This window comes from Myiozetetes cayanensis, unplaced genomic scaffold (genome assembly GCF_022539395.1).
Source record: "Myiozetetes cayanensis isolate MyiCay16 unplaced genomic scaffold, myiCay2020 scf2-11, whole genome shotgun sequence".
NCBI lineage: Eukaryota > Metazoa > Chordata > Aves > Passeriformes > Tyrannidae > Myiozetetes > Myiozetetes cayanensis.
Window position 1 is genome coordinate 74,395,740 of NW_026087411.1, and position 22,159 is coordinate 74,417,898.

The 22,159-nt window shown below is 37.6% G+C and overlaps 1 protein-coding gene across 4 annotated transcripts in view; it reads left to right on the plus strand.

Annotated features, from left to right (window-relative positions):
• Positions 1-22,159, plus strand: part of FBXL4 (F-box and leucine rich repeat protein 4) — a 61,217-nt gene that overhangs the window by 27,486 nt on the left and 11,572 nt on the right. For all 4 annotated transcript variants that reach the window (XM_050315526.1, XM_050315528.1, XM_050315527.1 and 1 more), the window contains 3 exons: positions 6,657-6,870; positions 16,229-16,300; positions 17,622-17,934. In XM_050315526.1, coding sequence (XP_050171483.1) covers positions 6,657-6,870; positions 16,229-16,300; positions 17,622-17,934 — 599 coding nt within the window. The remainder of the gene's footprint in view (positions 1-6,656; positions 6,871-16,228; positions 16,301-17,621; positions 17,935-22,159) is intronic.

Genomic DNA, 22,159 nt, shown 5'->3' on the forward strand with positions numbered 1-22,159 from the left:
TGCTTAACAAATAGTAGCACTTATGTGTATTCAGCATTTCTAAAATAATACGTATTCATTATTTGACTATTAATAATCTGTGAATAAACATGTTCAATTTATATTTGTTTTAAGGGATTATATTTATTTGTAACAAGGGGAAAAATGTTTTTGGACATTGATGCAAGTCTGAAGTTATCTGCAGTTTTAGGAAAAAGTACTTCCTGGAAGAGGTACATGCAGTCTGGGAATGGGAGATGCAGTTCAATCGTAAATTTTTGAAGCAAAGTTATAAGCTAAGTAATTTTCATGTCTAAATTCTGCTTATCATTTTTCCTTCTGAAAAAAAATTCTCTACTGTAACTATACCTGGTTTTAAACCTTTTCTTTTTTCTATTGCAGAAATAGTTTTAAAACTCTTTGTTCTGTAAAAGTGTCTTTTCTAGTAAAATTTTCCAGCACAGGTTTTTCTTTTGACATCCTTCATCAGCATATTTGTCAAATTTTTTGACCTTCAGGAGAAGATAATTTGCTACTCATTTGCTATGAAAGTATCTACTAATAGAGGATTCTTACTAGAATCAGAGTCGCTTTTCAAAAGTATTAATGTAACCTTTGTCAAAAAAGCAGCTTCCTGGTTAAGAGATACTGTTCCTTGGCAGATAAATCTGTCAATAAATGACAGTTCTATTGCCCTGGCTGTCATTAAGATACCACCACCCTGGGGATATTACAGCATCCTTGACACATAACTGTGAATTCCCACAATTTTTCCTTTTGTCCAAAACCAGGACATCTATATTTTTGTATTTTTATCATCATTTGGTGTTACAGTCGTCACCGTTGAATTCAAAACTTAACAGTTTGTTATGATTTCTGCAAGTCAGGACATGTTTAAATGCTACTCTGGCTCAAATCTTATTTTGGAAAATACCTTTCAAAAACATTTTCATCTGTAATTTCTTAAGACAGTCTTGAAAGTAGTAGGTTGTATAAATTTGTGTGTTGCTTTAAAATGTTCATATATGCATGAAATTATTGAAAATATGTATTTTCTTATATAATGTATTAAAGTGGAAAGTTTTTTAAAGAGTAATTTTAAAAAATGTGACTGAAGCAAATACTGTATTATCATGAGAAGACAGAATGCTTCAGGCATATGAACATCCTGAGGCAAAGCTGAAGGTATTTTAACTTATTGATAGCATCTACTCCTTAGGGCTAAATATTACTACCATAAATTTTTCATTTCGGCATATAATGTAAATTACCTAAACTTTATATTAGACTGAAATGAAAGTGTACCAAAAAGTGAAAGACAAATTAAATGAGTATCTGAGCAGTCTCAAGAGTCTGGAATGCAAAATGACTGGGATTAAGGAAAGATTTCATAGCAATCATTGCATAAGCAGCACTGCACTTCTCTTGGCTTTAAAGGTGTGGTGGATCTCTTCATGCCAGGAGGGAATATCGGTGTGGGAGGGTAAGACCTGTGTAAGAAGAGTGAGGCAAGTCAAACTGGAGGTGTACTAAATATCGAGTTGAATAAATGCTCTGAGGTTTAAACAGCGTAAGGACAGTGACAGTTTAAAAACAGAGTGCTGTATGCAGATTTCTGTGGATCACTGATAAAGCCATTAGCTTGTTTAAGTTCTTCTGCTTTAAATATCTGAGATATTAGGATTTTTATTTACATCTGACATTTTATACTGTGAAAGTGAGTTAATAATGTTTTATTTTCAGGTTAGTGGTGCAGTGTTTGCATGTCAGGCACGCCCAGGAATATTTCTTTAACAATTTTGTTGTTGTTCACGTTTGAAGGCTTTAGTTTCTTTTGGTAGAAGTGTATTTCGCCAGTGTTTAACTTGGCAAGGCTTTGCTACAAATCAGACTAGCAGGAAGGTCAGAGAAATTACTGAAATGTCACAGGAAATAGGAGTAATGTGACTTTACAGGGATTCTCAATTTAAAAATCATGTCTCTTGCTTTAGTTTCCACAGATTTTTAGTAAAACTAGGGTTGCTGTAAGTGAGATTAAACAATAATGTTTGGTTTGCATTTTTTCCTTGAAATAGTTTAATCTGTGGTGAGAAAAGCATAAGATGGGTACTCAATATTCTTCCTACTTGCTTGCAATGTTTTAGAATTTAGTTACCAAAAAGAATGGGTAATATGTGCTAGTGTAGAAAATACCATTGTAACAATTAGAATACCTTAGAGAAAGGGAAGGTGACTTAATTTTAAAAACAAAATCATCTTATTAAGTCTCACTCTCAAGCATGCATACTTGCATGCACCAGGACAGCCAAGACGTGTCCAAATCAATTTGTGTAGCATGTGGTCTCACCATCCTATGCTGCTTCTGTCCTTCATCTCCTAATCTGTGTGTCCTGAGAAACTGCTCAGACATATGTTCAAGGATCTTGTCGACCTGCTAATCTGACTTCCACCAACACACACCTCTGTACCAGCCCCTGTAATGCCATTTGTTGTTTCTCATTCTTCTACACTTCTGTGTACCCAACTGTTCTCTGCTCATACCAATCTTAACACTTTTGTTACAATTACCTGTTCTAAATGCTGCTGCTGTCATGTAACACAGCAGACTTGAAAGGAGAAGCATCACTGTGAATATAAAATTACCTGAATGTGTTTTTAAGAAGCATTATAAAATGTAATTCTGCAAGCCATTGTATTAAATGCAAGACTGCAACTGCAAGACAGGAAGTCCTCTGCTGAGTTTGTGCTAGTAATCCTATAGATTGAACTACAGTAGGAAAGAGAAGACCTCAGGATCTTAGAAGTGAAATGAGAAAGAATAAAATCCCAGTGGGTTCTTGACATTTTTCTTGTCTGGTGGCAGGCTCTGGAAATAGGAGACCTGAGTGGCTGAGGGAGCACGCAGTTGGCTTGATGCAAACCCAGATGGTTGTTTTCAGGAAATACTGATTCTAGCAGGCTGATGCCAAGGAAGGCCAGGCATACGGGCAGTGTTATATCTATATGTTTAGTAATGGAGGTAACATTCCTCGGGTGGATGCTGGTATAAGGTAACACTACAAAGGAAAGTGCTAAAGGGAAAAACCAATCTATGTAACCCTGTTGTTCACAAATGGAAGTTGCTTCCCCTCTCTACCCTCCCCCTCGGATAACAGATTCAAATATATGCCAGTGAGTATAAAATTAGTACTGAAGATTTTAATTGAAAATACATGTGGTAAAATCAGCATGATTGAAAACCATTGTGATAATTGTGTTTAAGAAGGATGAATAGATGAAAGAGGACTGGACTGTGATCTCTGCTTGCTGTAGAGTTTTCAGTAAGTTTGAACTAAGGGATATAGAGTAAGTGGGGATCATGAAGGTAACACTGAACTGTAGGTTTTGGATCCGGTGCAGTTCCACCAGGAACCATTGGAGCAAACATGATGTTTTCAGTACCCTTGTAAGCATATGTCTAAAGGTATTTTGAGAATTTTGTTTGAGAAGTCTTATGTTCTGACATGAAGAGTGCCATCAAAAAACAAAACAAAACCCAAACAAAAACCACCAGAACACAAAACCATAAAACTCAAACCAAGACCCAAACCCCCAAAAACTTGGGAAAACAATAAAAAACCCCAAAACTGAACAACCAAAAAACCTGAAATACTGCACTCTAGAATGAGGATAAACTTTGAGGGAAAGACCCAATCCAGTGTCTAGCAAAAGAAATGTACATGTTCACGTTATTTTAGATTATTTAGTTATATTTTAGAACAAATATGAATGGATGAAATCACTTGAGAAATTGTGTGTATAAAGTATTGATAATAAAAGCAAAGCTAAAGGTATGGATGACTGCAGAACAGAGGAGAGACTGAAATCAGACACTGGTCAATCTTCAGTGATTAAAGGAGAGGTACGCGAAGAAATTTTGATTTGAGTAGAAGATACTTTTTTGGATGTTGTTTTCAAAGTAGCTAAGTCAGAGCCAGTCATCCAGAGTATGCTAAGTCTCAGAAATAAGAAGACCATGCCACATTTGTTTTGAAAGCATGAGAATTGTATTTTACCTTGCCATATGGCTCTACATGGAGATCCATGTAGAAAGACATACGCAAAAATCTCTATTCTGAGCGGTCTGTTAAGTGCAGACAAAAATCGGGGTGTCTCCATGGTTTAGAGAACTCTGCATTTCGACCTAGTGGTCTCTGTCCTGTGCTGCCTGGTGACTTCCTCAGATTCCTCCTCTGTTTCTGTTCATCTCTTTTCTACATGCCTCTCTGCTCATTCTTATACCCTGCTGTTATGTCCCTTATCCCCCTTGTGTTTCTCTTTAATGTCTCCTAAATAACCTTTTCCAAAAAAGGCAGCAAAGCCGTGAAGGGCAATGCTTGTTGCTGTCGCTGTGTTTGCTATCTGCCCGTGTGTTTCAAGTGTAATGAGTTTAAATAAAACATTATGAGGATAATAACTCCTCAAGCTGGTGAGCCTGGAGTTCTTCTCCAAGTCTAGGGGGTTAATTTAGTATTTCCCTGACCTGCTAATATTAACTTTTAATAGTCCTAGAAAGAGAAAAGCATTGATCTGTACTAATATTTATAGCAGCCAAGCCCTGTTAAATTATGTGGCAGTTAAACTAACATCCATTATTGTAATGGTGTAATTCATAAAATATTTATTCATTACCAAATTAAAAGCTAGATGTATAATAAGTGGCAACTGACAAAGTTTTATGGAAAATATTACCATTCAAACAAACTGGATAATTTGTTGATGAAAGAAGCTGTGTGAATGTATTGTTAAAGCACTCATTAAATAGAGGAATTGGCTAATTGGTAATCAACAGTGTATCCGTATATCTCTGCTCTGATTTCCATCCTGCATTTCTCCATGACAGTGTTGAACTCTATTGCTAGTCTAAAATAGCAGCTTAATGTTTAAATACCCAATGTTAATTGTTGTGAATTGTCATGTCATTTCAGCTCTGACATTCCCATAGGAAGGCTCATCAGTCTAGACCAATTCACCAGTATGGAAACAGCAAATAAGTGCTTGGTGTTTGATTAAACTGCTTTGACAGGCTAAAATAGGTTCTACAGAGGGACTTCAGAGTTAGGCAAAAGGAGTGGAGGCCTAGATTTGGATACATGGCAGAACTCCTGTGGCTCTGGGACTTATGTCTTCCCTTTCATGTCTCAGACCCTCTCCTTGTTTCTGTTCACATAAGCTCATAGAAACGTTGGATGTTAGGGATCTCTGAGGGTCGTCTAGTCTAGGCCCCCACTTGAAGTACCAGTGTCCCCAGTGCTAGATCAGGTCAATCAAGGTTTCAGGTGACTCTTGGAAACATCCAGGGCTGGAGATGCCACCGATGGAGTCTCTCTCTGTATTGCATAGGATCTGCTTAGTCAAACTAAGGCCACATAATATGCAAGATGAGAGGAGTAAAGAAGGGTGATGATGAATGACAAGTATGACTTGAGTGAGTAATGAAAATACAAGGAGAAGGTTTGAAAACTTTGAAATCTTGACAGGTGGATTTCAAGTCCTGTGCTACTGTTGGTGTCGTTGAGGAATGCCTCCATGAATGTGTCTGCTTCTAAGACCAGCAGCAGTTTCATCACAAGGTTCAGCAGGAGCAGATGCTTGGGAAGGCTAATAACTCTTTAATTGTAGCAATAGGAGTTTTTGTCCAAGCAGATGCTTTGTTTCTGCTGTATCAGTTAAACCCAAGAGGTGACTTTGTGGAAGAAGTATCAGAACCTGACTCTGCTTTGTCTGCATGAAGGTTTTTGTAGGATAGAACTGGTAATAGAGCGGGTCAGAATATTTACTATGAGAAACTAATTCATGCTCTTTCACAAGTAGATCCATTATTCTACAAAATAATATGGGAAAGTGATTGCAGCCTGTAGTTTAAGAACTTAGTTTTTCTTCTACTGGAGAAACCATAAAAATACAACAAAAGCATGGCAAATATGTGTGGGGTTTTATCGTATTACATATCAAACTTACAAGTCCAGTGATTGATTTACAGTTTGAAGGTTATCTTTGCAATAAAAAGGGACTTAAGCTTGTCACATAAGCTTGTGTGTTTTTAGTTAAAACTGGGATTAGAGATAATAGAGCTTGAGTTTCTGACACAAGATCTCTGACAGGAAGTGTAATTCATGTAGAGACCATCAAAGTTTCTAAATTTTGGATCTTTAGTCATCTGATATCCTAATTTGTTACAATTCCAATGAAAGGGAAGTGAAATAGTCCTCAGGAATTTCTGTTCTAGAACAGCTACCAAATGTTCTTTTTGAGTTATTTGTTAATGTAAGGAATAAGGGTTTTTTTTTCTGAAAGTCTTAAAACACTTGGTTTAACCACATTTTTACACTTGAAGATTTTTCTCAGATAAGTATGAAATTATTAGGGGAAACTTGCAGGCCATTGTCAGAATTGGCCTTGGCCTGTCTAGAAGCATTTCAGACATTATCAGTGTTGTACTTTGGTCCATTGTCTCAGAGTAAATGCTAAGAACAAAGCTTGTTCCAACTTTCTAAACAAAACAGAATTGTTAAGACTAATGGCTTTTCTTGGTCGAAAGGAATTATTTCCTGATTTACATGTTTAAGATTTGGACAGTATTCAGACTCTCACCTGAAAGTATGTTTATTTTTCACTTAAAATGTGTTATTTTACAGGTTCTTGAAAGTTTGTGGCTCTGAACTAGTACGTCTTGAATTGTCTTGTGGCCATTTCCTCAATGAGACGTGCTTGGAGGTCATCACTGAAATGTGTCCAAATCTTCAGGAATTAAATCTCTCATCATGTGATAAAATACCACCTCAGGCTTTCAACCATATAGCCAAAGTAGGCAGCCTAAAGCGTCTCATTCTCTACAGAACGAAAGTGGAGGTAGGAACAAGTAATTTTAATCTTTGCAATAAATATTTTCAATCCCGGTAGGATAAAGTTGTGTATTTTTTTCAGTAATGAAGAATTCAATTAGAAGGCCTAACAAGGTATCTGATGGGGATTTGGTAACACCAGGTAGTTAGATTAAAGGGTAGTCTATCTTGAATGATTGGCATTTGCTGTGGCTATGTCATAGTCACCATGAAGCCAGTGCCCCTCAGTAACTTCTTACTTTGTGGTAGTTGCTCTGCAGCAATTCTTATTTTCTTCAATCTAAAAAACAAATTGGTGAGCGTGCTTTAAAGTGCATTTTTTATAGAGCTGAATTAGTGCCTTGGGTGTGTTTCTGTTCTGATTTTACATCGCTGATCTTTCTGTAAATCTTGGGTAAATCTCCTTTATTTCATTTTGACCACTGGCTCTAATTTACAAGGCTTTCTCAGATACAGGAAATATCATTGTATCAAAGGTAACGATTGTATAATTTTATTATTTTCTACTGTTGATTGATTAGAATCTTCTTGATTCTGCTCAGGTAACTTCTCAAGTTTGAGAATTCATGCTTGTAATAGCACAGTAGCTGAGATATACTCTGAAGTGATTGGTAACTCATTTATCCTCTATCGCTTTGCTGAACAGAGCTTGAAATTAGATTGAATGTAGGTGGTAAAGATTTCTTGACTTTGAAGCCCTTAAATTGTGAAGATTCATTTCTGCCTTTCATGTGTATGGACATGCGTCTGCTTGTAGCTGCCAAGAACGTTCATTCATAATCAAGTTTTCTTAAGACTGTGCTTGCATTTTATCCATAAGTGTAAACAAAAGGCACTGTTCCTAACAAACCGTGGAAGAGAAGTTTCTAGAAATTTAAATAGGTAAATTGGAGAGGATGCTTTTGTATTACTTGCTAATATGAAGTCACTTAACAACATACACTGTGCATCCCAGGTAGTAAAGTAAAGTGAAGAGAATGAAGATGTGGCATAGGATTTGAATTAGAGCATTAGAGTTACAAAGCGCACAGGTTTGTAGAAAGAACATTACCTTTCTCAGCATTAGCTTCTCTTAATGTCTTTGGATTTCTACACAAAATAGGCTGCCATTCCTTCTGTACTTTTCAGCTGGTACAGAGATGCCTGGTAGTAAGTGGTGGCTCTACACAAAACAGGATAGGCTGATCAAGCATGCTGTGAAGTGAGTGAGACTTCTGTAAAACTTGTCAAAGAGCTGTAATATAGTTGTGTTCTTTATTTTTGTGAAATTTCTACTACTGTCTTTGTTGTTGGAGCTTCTAAAGAGCAAACAAAGGAACAATGCTAATAATTAATCAGGAGCTTGGCGTTGCGTTGTAGCCAACTGGGTCTGATCAGTGAAAAGAATCTGAAGCTGTGAATCCACAAAGGAAAACTCGAACTGATAACAAGTGTGTATTTATTGAGAGAAAGTAAGAAGGTGAGAACAACAGAGCTGATACAGTCCTGTGTTTAAGTTCTGTCTCAAAATCTAAGAAGAAGAAACCAAAAGAAAAATCTGTTCATTTCATTTTAGCCTGTTTTCCTAAATAATTCAGTGAGTTGGGGTTTTTTTCTTAAACCAAATAATAACCATCAAATTTCCATGTCTTAGAGCAGATCTGGGTAAAAAAAAAAGTACAACTTTTTCTTTTGGTTGTGAATTTGGACATGTATTTAAATAACGTAAGATGAGATAAAGAGTCTCCATCCTTTTTGTCAGTATATGATAAAGCTGTTCCTGGTTTTGCATTATGCTTTTAAAAAATTACAGAATTAACATTGTAATTAAAAAAAAAATTGTATTTCTTCCATATACATTCCCAAGTACCTGCCCAGGTTCAGGATTTCCTTGCTCAGTCTGTCATGAAGTAGTCTTTCCTTTTTTATTCTTGACTTTTAATGCTAAAAAAGAAGAGGAAAAAAGTTCTTTCAACATCTAAATTTAAAGTATTTGTCGTACTTTTCCCATTTATATGATTACTCTGATGACACTAATAGATAAATTCTAAGAAAATGCTCTACAGAAAATTGACTACTGTTAATGATTTTTGTGTTGGGTACATAGATTTTGAGCACAGTGGAAACATAATAAAATTGATAACATGTTTGTCATCTGAGCAGTTGTTATTACAGTTTCTTGTTATTTTAGCTGTTCCCTTTGAATAGGTTTTGGCTTTGAAAGTGTTACCGTTGTCTCTGTAATCAAAACTTCAATTTTTAAGTGTCTGGTTTTAATGTAATGGGCAGTGTGGGTGTTCTGCTACTTATTGCACTGCCTCTTTGGAAGATAGCTGTGCTATCTGGAGAAGGTTATGTTCTTTGACCCTAACCCTACTGATTCTTAAGGGCCATGTATAATGTTATTTCCTTAGCTTACTGAGAGCGAGTTTGTGTGTGTAAAATTGTTTTCAGACCTCTGAGTTGAAACTGCCAATGGCTTTGAATTCTTCCAGCCTTTCTGTTAGAAGAGGGAAAACCCAGTGACCTTCAGTAACTTTTCAGTAACTATAAAAAAAAAATGTCCTGCATTGCTATAGTCCTACACACAAAATGCAGCTCATTTTCCCGGTACTTAAGTTCATTTTTAAAAGGTTTAATTCTTAAAGATTGTTTGATAATGTGTATGTTTGAAATAATTTGTAACTTGCTTTGAGAAACTAATCTCAACGTTTTATAAATGTAATTTCTGTGCACTCAAGACCACTGTTATACTTGTGGGATTTTTGTGCTGGTGGTTTTGGTATTTACTGATACATAATTCCTTAGTGTTTATTCATTGAAAGTGTATTCACAGCATAATTTAAGCGCTTGTTGGCATTGATACATTTGAAGATTACAATGAACAATGGAAGTATTATTTTATATACAGTAACTGGCAATGCACATCTTTATGCTTTTAAGCATGAATATTATCTTGATTTAATGCTTATCATGAAGTATTCAATCCATATAAATACTGCAACCAAAACTGTATTTTAAAGAAACTGAAGCCACAATTAGAGTAGGAGAACTTGTCAGTCTCCTTGTTGCTGGGTGTAAATTGTAACATAAGGTTACGTATTATAAAGAATTCAGAATATCATGCAACATGAAATATATAAAGAAAAAGTTCTTAAGGTTTATATTGCAATTATATTTAAAATACAAAACAAACGAAGTTTAAATCTAGTTGCAGTGGGCAAAGGACTTTGTTTTTTTCACACACTTTTAAGCAAATGTTTTATTTATAAATTTTATCTCTGATACCTTTGACCAAAAGCAAATTTGGAACTTGGGCAACTGTGACAAAATTCTGGAAATCTTGGATACCAAAGAGAAGCATAAGAATCTTAGCAGTAAATGTAATAGTTCTTATTTTCTTATACCATGAGCAATAACAGAGTTAATGCTGCCATAAAATTGTTCTACAGAGTTTTCAGAAATAACCTGTTATGGGTCATGCTATACTTTTGAGAGCTGTTGTCTGAGGTTTTTCAGTTTGGACAAAATTTCCTTTGGCTTGGATATAACCCTTTAGGATTAAGAGTTGCGAGCAAATAGTGGCGATAAAACGGTGAAAACCTCTAGCTGGAATGTGGACTTTTAGAAGTAGTTTGAGCTGGTGACAAATAATCATGCAATGAAGGGCCTTGATGGTGCTTTCTGATTTCATGTTGGGCTCATAGGATGGAATTCTGTCATTTGAGCTTATAATGGGAAGAGTGAGGGGAAAGAATGAAGGTGTAAAACAGATTTACAGACATAAGGGAGGACATAATTTGACCAAATGAAGCAAAACCAAAATACAGTAATTGAATTAACTACAGAGACTATTACTTTCATTTAATTAATTCAGTAATTGTCATGTTGCTGTGTCCCAGTCCCTGCTGTATCCCTGACGCTGCCGAGCAGCTGTAGAGAACAAAAAGGTGCCCCTGTACATCCTGAATCCCAGCTTGCAAATTACAGTGTACCTGTTTGTGAGGAAGCAAGCGTTCTGACTTTTGAAAGACTACACCTGCACTCAGTAATAAAGTTCATTTGACCTTCATTTGCATATACTCTCATTCTTCTATTACCTGATGCTCATACAGTGTTCATATTGTATCTCTTTTTAAACCTGTGTCATGAAGTTTTGGAGGCAAAAGTTTTATCACTGTCCAGTTCTTCATCTCAGAAATGGTCCAATAATCCAAGCGTTTTAGGAGGAGATGGGGAGCTAATTTTTAGCAAATACATTCCAGTTCTCTCCCTTTTCATTATTTCTTTTTGTGGAGTGATATCTGATGGATGCTTGAGGGAGAACAGACTTCCTGTTCCAATGCCAGCTTTTACTGTGTAGGAAAATGTTTTTGCTGACATGTTTATTTTGAATCTATAAATGAAAATGGTCTGCGTTAGTGTCAGAGGGCATCACTCAAATACGCTTTGATTGTGGTCATAAAGGGCAGGCTTGAGGGTTATCCCCTCAAACATCAGTTGAGAAGTTGTGAAAGGGATTGGCTCCTACATCTGTTGACAGCTTTTTTCAATGAGGTTGGAGACACCAGCTGACCTGGAGCCGGGTGGTCTGGGATAAACAATCTCCAGAAGTTCCTTTCCACTCTTTGGGCTCTTCTGTGATTCTGTGACTTTGTGCTGATGGCACTAGTTGAGGACTTAACCCATGAGCTTTGTTTTCCTCATGTGTGACCAGGACAACTGCCACACTTTTTCCAGCGTTAAAATTTGTGTAGTAAACTGGTGATTTTGTAGCTGTGGTATGAGGATAGATAAACAAAAGGCTGAGATTCTCTGACATGTCTGGTTCTATATATAGGATACTCTGCATTGGGGTGTGTGTAAGGAAACCATACTTAAAGAAGGGAGGAAGCAGTCTTTAATGGGACCCTAAGATTCTTTTATCTAAGCATTCACTTCAATGAAAAATTTGAAGAAGAAATTGTAGAAGAATAAAGGTCTTGTAAAAGATTTAGGCTCTTGTTTCACTGAGAGGCTGGAAGAATTCCCAATTTATGTCATACACAGTTCTTCTGAGAAAGGAAAAAACAGCCTGTTGTTTGTCTCCAGAAAAAAAGTAACAAATTTAAAAACAGCTTTTCAGATTTTTCTATAGAAAGAAAGTTTATTAAAAAGTGCAGCCTATTTCTTCCCTAACCCAACCCCAAAGTAAAACTTTGTTTTTCTTAAGCTCATCCTTTAATCTTCCAGAGCCACACTGTGGTGCACTTATTTTCATGCCTTGTATGATAGTGCAACCATTATATGATAGCCATATTATAGTGGATCATTTGTATTTTTTAAACCCTTTTTATTTTTTTCTAATCTCTGAGTACTTGACGATAAAACTGCAATGAGTAAATAGTCAGATATTCAAAGTGCATCTTTCACAGGTGAATCACATCTGCCAGACAGAAGGGTTTTCTGTTTGAACAGATACTGAGCTCAGGCTATCTGTTGGATGCTTTCCTTTCATACTAACGTTAGAAATGATTTACACTTCCTGCTGTATCATGAATGTAAAAAATCCTGAAAAAAGTCAAACAAGTTTCTGTCTCGCCAACTGTATTTCTCTGGCACCAGTATTTGGTTTCTCTGCTGATGGGTTGTCTGTTTAAACCAACAATGCAAGGCATCATCTCAGTCAAAACTTATGTGTGATGGCCAAGGCCTTTACAAAGACAGGTAAGATACAATTTAGTCCGATATCAGCTATTTAGTTGCACTGTTCACAACACATAACTGTCTTCCAGGCTGGCATGTATTACTGAGTGGAAGGCTTTGATGTTTGGGCAGACCTGTCACCTGTCTTGTGTGGAGTAAATTAGGATTTCAAATAGTAATCTCATCTCTTGTCCAAGACGGGATCAGCTCTGTCCTTTGTGACAAGACATTTTTCTGACCTGTTCATAAAGATTGCAGAGAACCTGCAGGCGGTTTTCCCTTTTTCTGGGGTTTAGGACTAGCTGCAATATTTGTGAAATCTCCTCTGTAATGTTGTGTTTAGTAACGCTATTCATATCCTTCTAATCAGTTCAACATCAGTCTTCTCTCTGAAAGCAACTTCTGCACTGTATGTTTTCCTCATCTAAAAACGTCTTCCCTGAGAATGGAGGATAGAACAGACCATTTTAGTTGCCCCCTTTGAACTCTTCCTGTTGTCTGTGCTGTATTACAAAAATTAAGAATTTTAGTAGGTGTTGTTTTGGCTTGGATGGCAAAAGAAATATAGACCACTGAAGCCGTGACTCCACAATGAAAAAGTAAATCTTAAGTTTGTTTCCAGAGTGGGTTTTTGGTTTGTTTTGCTATATTTTTAATCATCTACTCTTTTCTCAATCTCTGTAAAAGGGAGCAGGTACGAAGCTAAACTTCAGTTTTGGATCAGGGAAAACTCAAAAAAATCTTCAAACTATTATACATGTCTTGGGTGACAGGCTCAAGAATGTTGTTGGATGGATAGTCTTTGATTTGACTGTCTCTGCTTGGCTGAGAAACTGAAATTGGACTCCAAGTTAAAACTTGCTGATGCAGAATTTAGGTGGCCTCTTAGCTCCTCTTGTGAAGCACTCTAGCATTTGAAGTTTGGCCTGTGCTACAGCTTCAGGATGGGGTGATTGCCTTGCTCTTTTCCTTTGCTTGGATTGGAGTGCTATGGCTCATGTTGTATTGCAAGTCAGAGAGATGAATTGTACAGACAGATGGCTTGAAACAGACAGGTTATTACAATGATAGTCCTTCTATATGGAGTGCATATGGATTCTGTGAGCTGCCATTCTCTCCTGCTATTTTCTTGTCTTTTGCCACCTGGATTCTCAGTTGACTGAGGCACAGCTAGGCATGCACAAAGGGTTTTTTTCTTCTTACATGACATATGCAAAGCCCACCTCAGTTACAGAAGAACAGACACTGCGTCTGAAAGAAATCTGGCTTGCTGTGTGTGGGCATGTATGCACCCCTGAAGAGGAATTAATATAGCCAGTATAATTAATGTTGAGTATGTAGTTGTTTACTCTTGGGCTTGACTTGGCATGGTTTGTGATGGTATGACATGGTATTCTACCAAGCTCCTTTCTATTACCCAGATTTCTAGTGTATTTTTTAAAGTTGTTTGGGTTTTTTAAATAATGGTTTAAAATAATACTTTAGGTGTCACAGGTTGTGAAAAGACCTGTGGACTCAGTGCATGTGAGTGCAGGGACTATCTTAAATAGAGAGGGATGAGAAAGGTACTCTGAGAGATGCATCACATTCCTGTTGAAGTTAACATAAGGAGCTCCATTATCTATCAAGATAACTATGAGCACTAGTCTTCCTATCTATTTTACCCCTTTCTGAAGAAGTATGGAATTGATCTCACACCCTACAAGCTGTTCAGAGTGACTGTTCGCTTTTGTGCTGTTTGTGTCAATTAAAGAAAGAAATTACTGGTTCCCATCCTTTCAGGCCAGTGTTTGAATTCCAATCTGGAAACCGATACTAAAAAGCTTGGTGGAATGCAGCAAGGTACTCAGCTTTCCTGTGGAGTCACCTGGATACCTGCAGAAACCCTGTTTAGAACTGTCAGAGACTGCTTTGTTTATCTCCAGCGTTTAGGGTTTGTAGAGAGGGATTTGGGGATTTTGCTTTTAGTTGTGCACCTGAGTTAGGTTCTAAAGCTCATAGCTTTCACTGAGTTAAATAGTAAAGACTATGCCTCATTCTCTTTGAGTTAGTCATTTATTCATGTTTAGTGATCCAAATGAAACATTTGCTTAGTTAGTGAGTAATTTAAATGATTTGGATATTTACACATTTATGAGCTTTAAAGTGTTCTTAATAACATCTTTAACAGTGACTTTTCAACGCTCTTGTGTTCCATTCCCTAGCTACCTTTTCCTTTGAAAACATGAATGAAAGTTAAGCAAGCAAGTGAATAGTGACTTTGTGAGACTTCTACCAAGATATATGTGAGGAAGGCTTACTCTTAGCATCTACGTTTAGGCTGCCTTTGGGAAATCAGATCTTGTAAGGCCAAGTTGGAATCGAGATTCCATACCTGTCAAGCGTTGGGTGTTTATAATTGCTCCCCGGAGACACCTAAATTAGGTGTCTGAAATGGTCTCTGTGAATACCCCGTGCTTTGTCCCTGTTCTGTGTCTGCCAGTCTTTCTGTGCAAGGAATCACATGTTACTTCTTGGTGATAGGACAAAGGATGAGTTTCTGCCAAGTTTCATTAGAAAGCGACAAACTGAGGAAACTGCATAAAGCATTTTTTAACTGCAAACTTCCTGCAAAGAAGTAAATTTATGTTTAAAAATCTATAAATTATACTACCCATGCATACAAACATTGTTGACTAGTGTTCTTTTTGGAATTACACTTAATAGCAGTAGATTATTTGTCACTTGTATATTGCTTGGGCTCTTTTTCTGCTAGAAACTGTTGAATATCCTGCAGAAATCCACATACTTTTATTGTTACTATGTTGTGAAGCTTAATCCTGTTTTCAACCCACATAGAATACAAAGTCCTAACAAAGTGATGTTTTAAGTATGATGCACAACTATTTGTGATGTGAATCCCAGACTGTTTTCTTTTTTGCACTGTGCATGTGTCCAACAAGAAAACAAAATATGGCTACAAACAATGCAGGAGGGTCTTTTCTGTATCTTAGAAACAGAAATAAAAATTCATGAAGTTTCACTTGCTGTGGAACAGACAGGCCACGTACTTTACGTTTTATAATATACCTCTGATGCTTTAGTCTGGTTTCAGGCTGAGCAGCAGGCAGTACTTTCTGAAAAGAATGACCACATTAAATGGCAGGAACAGGGCTGTAAAATACATGTTACATGTTTCAGTCTGCATGCTGGTAGTGACAGGTGCTCGGTGGTTGTCAGCATCCTTGTCAGCACAGAGACTCTTTGACATTAAAGTCACCAACCCAGGCCTGATGCTGTGCAGCTCTATTGGCAGTTCCATCAGGCTGCAGCTGATCAGTGAATGTCAGAGCCTCCGCTCTTCTTCTGGTGTGTCGCTGGCTCTCTTGTGTTTTCAGGCTGGCCTTGCCTGTTATTTGATCTTGCCATGCTTCTTCTGCAGCTTTCCTGTGGGAAATGAGCAGATAGGTCAGTGGTACGTGGGTATCTTCAGGGCAATGCAAACCCCCATCCAAAGTGGTTTGCATAAAGGTTTGTAATGATTACCTTTACTTTAAACCAGTCAATGGGTAGAGTACCCAGGGACTCATTAAGCAGCATTTGTGTCGTCCGTAACAGAATTTTGAGCTGTATTTCAGGAAATGCGGTGGCAGCCTTTAATGTCTAATTGACCTCTTTGTTTCACTTTCCATATTTCCTTCGGATGTGTTCCCCCATGGCAGCAAACAGCCCTGCTGAGTATTTTGAACTTCTGCTCGGAGCTGCAGCACCTCAGCCTGGGCAGCTGCGTCATGGTGAGTACTGGAGCCACTTGGGGTGTATGTGTGCACACTCTTGCTCGCTTTGGAACTCAGTCTGGGTTTGTTTCACAACAGTGTGTTAAATGCTAGGCTGATGTTAGACTCTGCTCTCGTAGAAAGTCCAGTATGAATACAGCTTGATCATATATGGGTTACTTACTAGTTTAATGGGCCTAAAGTGTAGCTTGGAGGCTTTTTCATAGTTCTTCGGGAATTTTTTGGCAGTTTTTGTACATTCTTTATAGGCATAATTGCTTTTTCTTTCCAAGGCTAATAATCCAAAGTTAATAATTATGACTTTTATTCAGCCCAGATCATCATTCCTAGCAGCTTAATTCTTGTGTCTGACCCTACAGTTACAGCCACAAGAGCAGTATCTTCTGGCTAAAGCCATTTGAGTTGTAGACTTGCTGAGCGCATTCACTGGTTTGAAGAAAGTAAATACAGGGCCAGCAGCAATTCCTGCAGGGTGCTCATTTGAGCTGTATTGCCTGTGCACGCCAGAGCTGTGTGTAGAGGCATTCTGGCTTGCTGCTATGCCTGGTGGTAGCAGATCACTCACTGGGGCAATTTAGTTGACCTTCCTCATAGTTCGAGAATCACAGAATGGTTTGGGTTGAAAGGGACCTTAAAGTTCAGCTGTTTCCAACCCTCCTACCATGGGCAGGGACACCTTCCACTAGACCAGGTTGCTCAAAGTCCAGTCCAGCCTGGCCTGGGACACTTCCAAGGATCCACTACTTCTCTGGGCAACCTGTTGCACTGCCTTACCACTCTCACAGTAAAGACTTTCTTTGTTACCTGAATGTACCCTCTTTCAGTTTAAAACCATTACCCCTTGTCCTATGAGTGCATCCCTTTGTAAAAAGTCCCTTTGGCTTGCCCCAAGTAATTAATAAGACTTCCATAAAGAGATGCAGCAACTGATCAACCTAAAATGAAAAATAAACATGTTCTGTGGTCTGCATGTGCTTATGGTTGCAGTACCTATGGTCATAAAAACAGCTGTAATCTTTCAAAGGAAAAACAACTGTGGAAAAAAATGCTTTTCAAATAAAATAAACTTTTTGCTGCATTTTGATCCTTAGTTTTAAGTGAATTTAAAAACACTTATGTCTGGAATTTACAGGAAATTAATTTTATTTTTGTCTTTTGTGAAAGTAGACCTCACTGTACTCTACAATGAACTATTTTCAGAGCTGTTTAGAAATTATATGCTTAGGACAAATCTGTAGGTGTTAGGAAGCAAATCTTGAAACATGTATGTACGTCTGGAAAGATGGCACACATGACAGAGCGTTTGCTTTCCTTGCAGATTGAAGATTATGACCTTATAGCAAGCATGATGGGAGCAAAATGCAAAAAGCTTCGCAGTCTGGATTTGTGGAGATGTAAAAACATAACTGAAAGTGGAATCGCGGAATTGGCTTCAGGCTGCCAGCTTTTGGAAGAACTTGATCTTGGTTGGTGCCCTACGTTACAGAGCAGCACAGGCTGCTTCACGAACCTTGCACGTAAACTCCCAAACTTGCAAAAACTCTTCCTTACGGCCAACAGGTCTGTGTGTGACACAGACATCGAGGAGCTTGCTGCTAACTGCACACATTTGCGGCAGCTGGATATATTGGGTAAGAAAATACAGCAATATTGGTATTTATTTTACGGTGTCTCAAAAGCCTTGCAGTTAAAAAGGAGACCTTAAGACAAAACTGTCTTCTAGACATATTTTTTAAATAATTATTTCTTAAAATTATGGTTTAGCATATGAAAAAAAGAGAAAGTTTTACTCACTGCAGTAGGTTTCTGACTCAGAATCCAGTGGATTTATACCAACTATGTACTTCGACTGCTTTGTATGAATTGCCTAAACTGAAATTTAAGTGCGAGATTTTTTCCAATAACTTTTAGTTTGATGACCGTTAGTTTCTTTTAATGAAATATTTCTCTTTGACTGTAAGAAGGCCCAATTTCTTATCCTTTTTCTGCTTTTGTTTATGATTTTCTTTCTGTGAAGTATGACAAAGTATATTTATAGTATGAGTCTGTGATCAGTAAACAGATTTTGCTTCTGTGCAGTACAGATACACTATGCAATACTGGCTTTCTTTGTCACTTTTATCAGGAAGGGAATTTGAGTTATTAAAGGTGAAAAGGTAATTACCAGCAAAACTTTACATGCACTTTCTAGAAAGGTGGAAAGGAAGTTATGAGGGGCAAAAAAAGCATAGAAAGTCTGAAATTTTTAGTCCTTTGCAGCTTCCATAGTTAAAAATATTTTTAGAAATCTAAAGTAAGTGTACTTGGGATTCTTGAGTAAGGACTTCGAGAAGTGTAGTTTTGCGGAATACTGAATTTATTCTTTATATGGTGGAATATAAGATTTTCTCTTTGTAATAATGTAGAACAGCAGGGTAGTTTGTGGCATCAATGTGAGAGAAATTTCTTTATGCTTTGACAGCCTATTTTCATAGGGTTAGTTGAAAAAAGAAGACTTAAATGAAAGGGGGAAAAAAACTAGCTGCACTGTATATTTTTAATATTTAATAATTTTAATGAAAGTATCACATTTAGGTTGAGAGAGACGCTACAAAAAACTGCAAACCCTCAACTCAAACAATGTTTCAAGCAAGTTGAAGGCTATCAGCATTTATCATTACAAAATATTTAACATGTGGCTTCAGATTGTCACTCCAGTACAGGTAGTACACTCTTCTATTGTGAAATAGGGGTTATTCATCTTTGATTGAGAAAATTGTCTCCTGACCAACATGGGAAAGGAGGATGAACAGGTTAAAAACTTAACTCCACCTGGTACAAATTGTGGAGACTTGATGTATATGTGCACAGGAGTTACTGTGTTTTGTGTATCCTTAAGAGAATCTGTTTTGTAGCTAGGTTTTCAAGGGCACATTTCCCTATTCAGATACAAAAAGCTTCTGAATGGCATAGTTAATTAAGTCTTTCATAAGCATATATGTGCTCCTGACTACCAACTTCCATGTATTTCTGTTCCAGTGGCATTTTGTCTGCCCATGAAGTGGTCATACCTCTTCACTGCATCAGGGACGGCTCCCCAATGAATAGTTTGGCTGTGCTAAGCCTATGGATAGTCTGCCAGTTTTGTTGTCTCTCTGCCAGCAGTGAAGGCTTGTTGCCACACTTCTTCAGCATTTGAATTCACATTTTAATTATTTAGCATCTTACTGATGTTTAGGATTTTTTTTTTTTTTGAAAAATAATATGTGAATGTGGAAAAGGAGTTTGTTCTGTTCCCCAGATACTTACCAATGCTCCTGAGTCAAGTAGATTTGTAATCAAACTTCCTCAGTGAGATTGCACGTTGGGTTCAGATAAATGCTCTGTAGGGGATATGCAGTTGAATTATCTGCAAGATGTTACCAAAAACCATAGTATTCACCTGCCAGACCTCACTTTCTTCCTATGGAGAAATACTTGGTAGAGTGAAAAGAAGGTTGTCTTCTGCTGTAAACGACTCAGTAGAAGGTGGTACGATATATGTGAAGGACTTACCCCACTTTTTTGGCAACAGCAAGAAAACTGTGTTAATTTCTTTGTCTGAATATAATAAGCACTACAGTCTGTGGTTAAAAGAAAGAGCTGTCAAGTAGAACGACATTGGGTCATCTGGAGGTAGAGTTGCCAGGTAACTCGTGTAAGTCCAGAAGTCTCTGTTGTCTGAACTGAAGAGCTAGTCTCTTACTGTGCAGGAGTACCAAGAAAGTCATAAATCTCTCTATGTATCTCTAACTTTCAGCATCTGATGTAGAGCCATGCTGTTACTTTAAGCTACATAAATGTGTAATATGTTTTTGTCCTTTAGAAGAAGTGTGACAACAGGTCTGAAGCTGTTAGAGGCCTGAGGTCAACACTCATCTTTGCAAGAGTAACCTTGAACAGTGGGTCTTCTCTGTGATGTGAATGAATGAAAGGTGTTCTCATTATATCCTTTGTCATCTCCCAGTACAGAAATGTCTGGCTTGTACATGCATTGTGGAGGGTGTAGAAGTATTGTGGCTAGGTTAGCACTGTGTGCTGTAAGGCAACTTCTTTTGCTTCAACAAAGCTGCATAAAAGCAGGATTTTTTTTTTTTGCTGTATATAAGCACTTACCTTAGAAGAGGTCAGAATGTCTTACTCTGCACTGTAGTCACCAGCACTGAATATACTATACTGGTGTCTCACTACAGTTGCTAGAACTTATAAACTGGCTAAGGAAAACCTCTTGTTTCAGTTATAGATTATTTATCATCACAATAGCTTCAGAGGTGGAGTAGTCTAAGCCTCTGAAAGAAATCTTGTTGAGCTGTAAGTGGTGCGAAATGCGTGTTATTGTAGCCTGGATGCTGTTTTAAGGTGATAGGTCCTGCAGCTTGCTACCCATCTGTCCTTTACCATATTTGTTTGGCAATTTCCTTGTTAGAGAGTCAGAGGACTCTGTAGAAGATGAAAATTGCTGTTTCTCAAGGGCTCCATAAACTTATGGCTCTTGTAAAGCATTGCTGGATTGTGGTGGTGCATCCCCTGCCCTCCCCCAGGGCTGCATTATGATTTGAGAGACCTTAAAACACTCATATTTCACAACGTGGATGTGTGGCTATGTTTGTGCTGTGTAAAACATACATCAGAAAGTAAACTGTTTAAAAAAACAGGTCATGGGTTGGGTCTGTATCTGCTGTATTACAAGTTTGGAAGAGGAAGCGTGATGTAAATTGTCACTGAGAACTTGAGGATGTGCTTCTCTTGAAGTTTTAGTTCTGAGCTTTCCTTTACCTGTTGCTTTACTGAGCTGCCTGCTTACACGGATCATTTCCCTGGTGGCCCACACCTTTTCCACTGACTGACATGTTGTGTTTCCATCCTGTGGTAGGTTGATCCAGCTGTGATCATCTGGCAGTTTTGTAGTAATGCATTACATCAGCCAGTGCTGTCAAAAGTTGAATGGACACATCCAGACCTGTAGTTAAAAACTAGTCTTCAAACTGTGATTTAGCGTTGAGAATGTGACGAATCAACCTGAATTGACAGTGCCAAAAGCTTTTCTTGCACATCATACCAGCTGCTTTGTTCTGTTGCTGTGGGGGTTCCCAGCTTGCTGTCAAGGGTGAAGAGTAAGTCATAGTAATCTTGCTCCCCAAAAGTTCTGCTTCTGTCCTGCACCAAAAAGGTAATGAAAAATAGACACCCTTGTTACCGCAAAAATTCATGTATTCCTATCTACATACCAACACCTCCCACACCTTCCTGAGCAACAGAAAACCCAACTGCCCCCTTGCCAGCTGTCAAAGTTTTCAGCTTTATCTTGAGAACATCAACACATAGTTAGTCAATTCAAACATGAAAATGTGTAGCATGTTAAAATTTTGAATTTGAGTTGCGTGGAATAGATTGGAAAAAATGTAAAGAATAAAAAGCTAGTCTGGCTGGTCTGGGGAAGGAAAGAAGAAAAGTAAGAAGGTTTGAGGGAAGAGTGCTAGTTATTTTCAAGGTCTCTAGTCTTAAATATTATTTGGTGTGTAGTAGTATCCCTTGTCCTAGAAATGGGGGCTCTTGCAGTTTTTGTAGAGCACAGCTCTCCTGAACAGCTCTAGCATTTGAAGACTTGGATATATGATAGATATAAATTAAATCATTTAGAAGTGCCTTTTACAAAGGTGATGTCAGGGAATTTTTTCAGAGAATTAACTAAACAGCAGAAGTAAATAGCAGAATTTAATACAATGGTTATGTTTGTATTCTGAGAAATGGCTGATTAGTCCAGGCAGGAGAAGTTGCAGTAAATAACAAAGGTTCAAAAGCCTCCAAACTCTAGAAGGAATGCATTATATAGGCAAC